Source organism: Helianthus annuus, chromosome 15, assembly GCF_002127325.2.
Source record: "Helianthus annuus cultivar XRQ/B chromosome 15, HanXRQr2.0-SUNRISE, whole genome shotgun sequence".
Lineage (NCBI taxonomy): Eukaryota > Viridiplantae > Streptophyta > Magnoliopsida > Asterales > Asteraceae > Helianthus > Helianthus annuus.
The window spans coordinates 115,282,321-115,287,864 of NC_035447.2; the positions used below are offsets into that span (position 1 = coordinate 115,282,321).

Genomic DNA, 5,544 nt, shown 5'->3' on the forward strand with positions numbered 1-5,544 from the left:
GCATGGGGTTCGGGGCGGAGCCCCGAGCTAAATCTTAGTTCACATTAAACAGCCTAAAATAATGAGATTTCGAGTCAGGTCTCAAGTCAGGTCTCTACTGAGTTATGAGATCTCGAGTCAGTTATGAGGTCTCGAGTCGCAACCTTGTTGTTTCGAGTCGGAACCATGGTCTCGACTACTATATTTTATGAGATCTCGACTCATAATGAGGTCTCGAGTCGCAACCACGGTCTCGAGTCACAACCACGGTCTCGAGTTGTGAAGATTTAAGCCCTTAGTCGAAACCTCAGTGGTCTCGAGTTGACACCTTATGGTCTCGAGTCGAGACCTTTGTCCCGAGTTGTAAAGTTTTGAGAGCACTTATGATTTCGAGTCGAGACCTTGTGGTCTCGAGTCGAGATCTTGGTCTCGAGTCGAAAACTGATGGTCTCGAGTCCAATGTTAACAACTGTTAATGCAAATAACTGAAAACTCGAAATTTTAGGGATTGTGTGATAGTGTTTCCTGTTTTATTGTTGATCTAAACTTATCAAGGATTTCGAAAATTATAACTGATTATATTATTAACAGTTTTCGAAGATTTTAATAGATAAAATTCAGATAAAAAAACCATAAAAACACCCACTAATCCAGATTTCATTCCAAAACTTAAGGAATTTTCGAGTTTTTCTTAGAACATGTGATGAACCCTAAAAAATAAAACATAATTTTGGAACCCGAAACCTGAATTTTAATAATTTCTAAACAGATTTCGGTCAAAACATAACCCAGTTGAATTCGAGTGAACATATAACTAATCCTTTTTCCGAAAACAGTGATCTCGAGTGAACCTTTATGACTCGAAACCGGCTGTTAGGCTTATTAAGTTATCAAAATTCCGTTTTCCAGATTTCTATCCCAGAATTGATGGATACGAAAACAGAACTGACTAATCAACATATGCTATGATACCACATGTTGGATCAGTTCTGTTTAATCATAATGGAAAACATGAAAACATACCTGTTACAGCAGACAGTGCAGAGGAGAATCCAGTGAGAGATGATGCCATAGAGTTCGACATGTTTGTCAGTGTGATCTGGTTCCTCCTTAGGGTGCTGACTGATGATGGTGAGTATGAAAACCGAAAAGGGTATCGGCTATGGAGAGGATGTCGATTATGATGTTATACTAATTAGGTTATCTGTCTAAGTGTGTAACCTTTTAACCTCCACATAAGTCTCCTTATATAAGCACCCAAGAGGAAACCTAATTAGTTAATAAGGGTAATATGGTCCATCAACAATTACCAACTAATTATTTAATAGGTTATTATATATTTTGATCTATATTATGTAAATGATTATAATGGCTACTAGATTAAATATTAAACATAATATATTTAATCTTACAATCAGATCCATTTCAGATTGTTGCCTCCATTGTTTGTCCATACTGCCCCCTGCTGCTGGTAGTTAGGCCCTCCTACCATGTTTGGTGGTATTGCTCCAGTGTTTTGCGGTGGTGGGCCATTCTAGTTGTTTGCTGGCTGGTTGATGTTGTTGGGTGGTAGTGGTTTATTCCAGTTGTTGAGTGGTGGCCTAGAGTCTACCTCTATAAGATGTGTAACAACTGGTGGCCAATCTTGATGAGCGTAGTTGTTTGAAAAAATACTCATGTCTGTATATTAGATAGTGAAAGGGAAATCTGCAAACCAACAAAGCACAAAAATGATTATAAGCGAGTATTATCTCAAACTTTAACATCAAGATAAGCAATAAGTATACTGTAATACCTTTATAGTCGAGGTTGAACTGTTACACCTTGACTTTTTAAGTCAAACACGGTACCCTTACAACACAAAAACCATCCCAGTTTGATAAAACTTTAGCACCAACAACTCTCCAATTCTTGTACACGGTATTGGGTTTAATGTAACTGTAAATTATCTAAGTCATGAGCGGGAACATTATCGTCAAATTCTCTCATCATATCCCAAGGCCCATCTCCGACCCCAACTAAAACGATGGAGAGTGGAAGCTTGCTAAAAATAGAAGGGGAATCATATATTTATATTCCATTATGAGCATATACAAACTTCTTTTATCTGTGCACAAGTTTGCAGACAATCACCTTGCTTGAACTATGGCATCTACAGTTTTCTTTTCTTATGGACTGAAATTACCAGGTTCATTATCAACACTTCTTGTCACCTGCAATATGTTTAGATACTAACACATCAAAACGGTTTCTGGTTAAAATGGGTCATTTTTTTTTAAAACAGACAATCTGCCCATCGGCAATAATTAATAACACATGATACGGTTAAAGTTACCAGTCCATTTGTTGCTCTTCGTGAAGTCAATACCAACAATAAGGTTAGAAGACTCGAGCCCTGCATGAACAAGAGCTTCCGTCACCTACACAAAAAAGTGAAGTCGTCATTGATCATCCTACCTATACGCGAAACTGAAACATCCAGGACAGATAACGGGACTATGTATGGGATTGATAAAAGAAAATTTCGCAGGTTCAGGTCTGGCTACGGCATTAGGTGATACCCAACTCGATTACTCGAAACCTATACCCAGGTTATATAGCTGAAAAAAGTTAATTCTAATTTTAGTTTCCATTTTCCCTTGACCCTTGTCTAATAATGCTTTATTCTAGTAGGTTCTCATCATGTGGAAAATGAACTTTTCTTTTAGGATATGTTTTTGGTGTTATTATTTATATATTGTATGCTATTTATATTAATATGAAATGTACATATTTTATGTATTTCAAACATTTTACAGTAATGATGATGTGTATGTAATTTATCATGTTTTAATGTGATGTAGATAATAACTACCCTATGTAGCACGGGGACTCCATTTATGTGGCCGTACCCGTATCGGGTACTTGTCGGGGACGGAAACACCACGGGTACTCGTCGGGGACGTTTCCTAAACGTTTCCCATGTCGGGGACGTATCTGGTAGAAGTATCCAGCCCGTTTCCATTTTATTTTAGGGTTTTAACCCTTTCAAATTCCACAACCGGCCATTAAATAAATAGACCTATCATATTCGGCTTCTCTAATCTCTAAACTCTCAAGTCTCATCATCTCTAATTCTCTATCGATTGCCGATCTCTCACTTGATGAACTGGGATTTGAAAATGATTTGATTATTGATAATTATTTACCTTTGGAAGATGTATTATTTTGGAATTTGTTTAATATATTTTTATATTTTTATATTTTTTATTGTCGTACCCGTATCTTAAAATTTTGAGTTTTGCCGTTCCTCGTTCCCGTATCGTCCCCGTACCCCGATCCCGTACCCGTTCCAGTGCTACTAAACTACCCAACATATATTGGGTTGGGTATGGGACATGCTTTTACGATTAGATATGTATGAGACTCGGATTACCAATACCCGTTATACCAGAGTTTTCTAACTAACAACAAAACTATCCATAAACAATGCAAGCAATTCTACCTGTTCCAACGAACTGTAATTATCTACGATCCTCGAATACCTCCGGCCAAGCTTCTTCTGCGGTCTAGACGGAGCAGGATACGCTGAATAAGCCTCCTGAACAGCGTAATCACGAACATTTTGCGATGGATACGAATAAGATTGCTGAGGAATGCTGCCAAACCGACTTCCAGTAACAGACGATTGCTGATCTCTTGAACTACCGCAGTACCATTCCGCAAGTGGTATCAGAGCCGAGTGCTCTTTTTTAAAAAATAAGATACTTCCCTTTTAAATGGAAAACAAAAAATTATTTAAAGACGACTCGGAAGAATCAAAACAAAACACTGAGGTAATAAACTTTAGTGAAAACGAAAAGGGTTTTGTATCAGATTATATGATTAACTCTGATCAACTAACAAAAATTAGCAAGCTTAAAATCAAGCTTGACACAAAACAAGTTTTTAATCAAACAAAAACTTTACAAAATTTAGTGTCTAGAGCCTTTTCTAGAAAAAATAACATATTTTATTGTTTTAACACTGAAGAACTTTCAGTGGACATAAAAAATACACCGGGAGAAGTTTATTTGCCACTTCTTACAAAAGGGGAAATAGCAAAAAGGCTTTTATATATTAAACCAGAGTTGAGAAAATCTCTCAATATGGTACATATAGGAGCAGTCAAAATTCTCCTAAAAGCACAGTTTAGAGATGGAATAAATTTTCCTATAAAAATGGCCCTTGTTGATAATAGAATTATTAATAGGCAAGACGCTCTTCTGGGAGCGATACAAGGAAATTTAGCTTATGGTAAATTCATGTTTACTATTTATCCTAAATTTGCTTTACATCAAGATTCAAAAGATTTTGATAAAACTTTAAGTTTTATACACCAATGTGAAAGAACTGACCTTATGGAACTAGGAAATAAAGTTTTTACGATTAATTATTTAATTTCGTATGCTTTAACTAATAGTACTCATTCAATTGAGTATGAGGAAAAAGAAAATATAACAATTGAAGATATTTTCTCAGAAATTGGAATTGTCGAAGGAAGTAAATTTTCTGAGCCTTCACAATTACAAGAAAATTGGGCAATTGATATTGCACGAAATAAACATATTCTAGGAACAAAACCTAGACACAGTTTTGCTGGACCCTCTTTACAAATAAGAGAATCTAGTAACGCTGAAGACTTAATACGATCCATGTCTGAAAGAATAGACAAATATGGAGAAATCTTAAAAGAGGTTATTGGGACGTAATGTCTTTAAAACCCATTTTAAGTTATTTGCATATTACTAATAAGCAAAACGCTTATTAGCATGAGTTCTCTTGGAAAAATAGAAGAAATGCTTAGAGATTTAATTAGTAAGGTCGAAGTTTTATCTACTAAAGAAAATCTTGAAGCAATTGCTGCAAAAATCATAAAGGATATTTCAGATAAAGTTGACGAAAAAATAAATTCTGAAATTCTTTTGCTCGAAAAGAAAAAAGAAAAAATGAGCAATGAAAGAAGCTCTCGAAAATATTCATTTCCAGACTTCAACGTTGGAAATCCATCTCTACGAAGCTCTAAAAGTCCAAATGCATTATCATGGCCTTTTGGATCAACTTCAAATGACTAATAAAGGTCAAATGAAAAATCTTTTTAGAAAAATAAATCTAGAGATTTCTAGACATTATTTCTATCTAGAAAGAAATAATCAAAGAATTTATGAATTACATTCAGATTGGAGTATTCATCCATCTGATAAACTTTCTGAATTAACTAATTTAAAAAGAAAAAATTCCTTTATGGAAAAAGATGTTCAAAAATTAAAAGATAACAAGATTATTTTATCTTGTGGATAAAATGAGTTCCATCATTCAAAAATTGGATAAAATTTTAGATGAACAATTGGAAACCCTTCCAATTGAACAAATAAATGAACTTGTTCACCTCATTTCATTAGATGACAAAGAATGTGAACAAAAGTTTTCAGAAAACAAAATCTTAAATGAAAATTATTTTTCTAAAAGTAAAGAACAAATCTTTGTTTTAGAAAAGGAAGAACCACGGATCTTTGGTCTAAAGGAAGAACCTGAGACTAAAGAAAG

The 5,544-nt window shown here is 34.8% G+C and overlaps 1 protein-coding gene across 1 annotated transcript; it reads left to right on the forward strand.

The window, feature by feature from the left end:
• Positions 1 to 4,178: 4,178 nt before the first annotated feature.
• On the forward strand, positions 4,179 to 4,709 carry LOC110914056. Its single transcript, XM_022158872.1, has one exon. It carries the CDS (start codon positions 4,179 to 4,181, stop codon positions 4,707 to 4,709), a length of 531 nt encoding a protein of 176 aa, XP_022014564.1.
• The last annotated feature ends 835 nt before the right edge of the window (positions 4,710 to 5,544 follow it).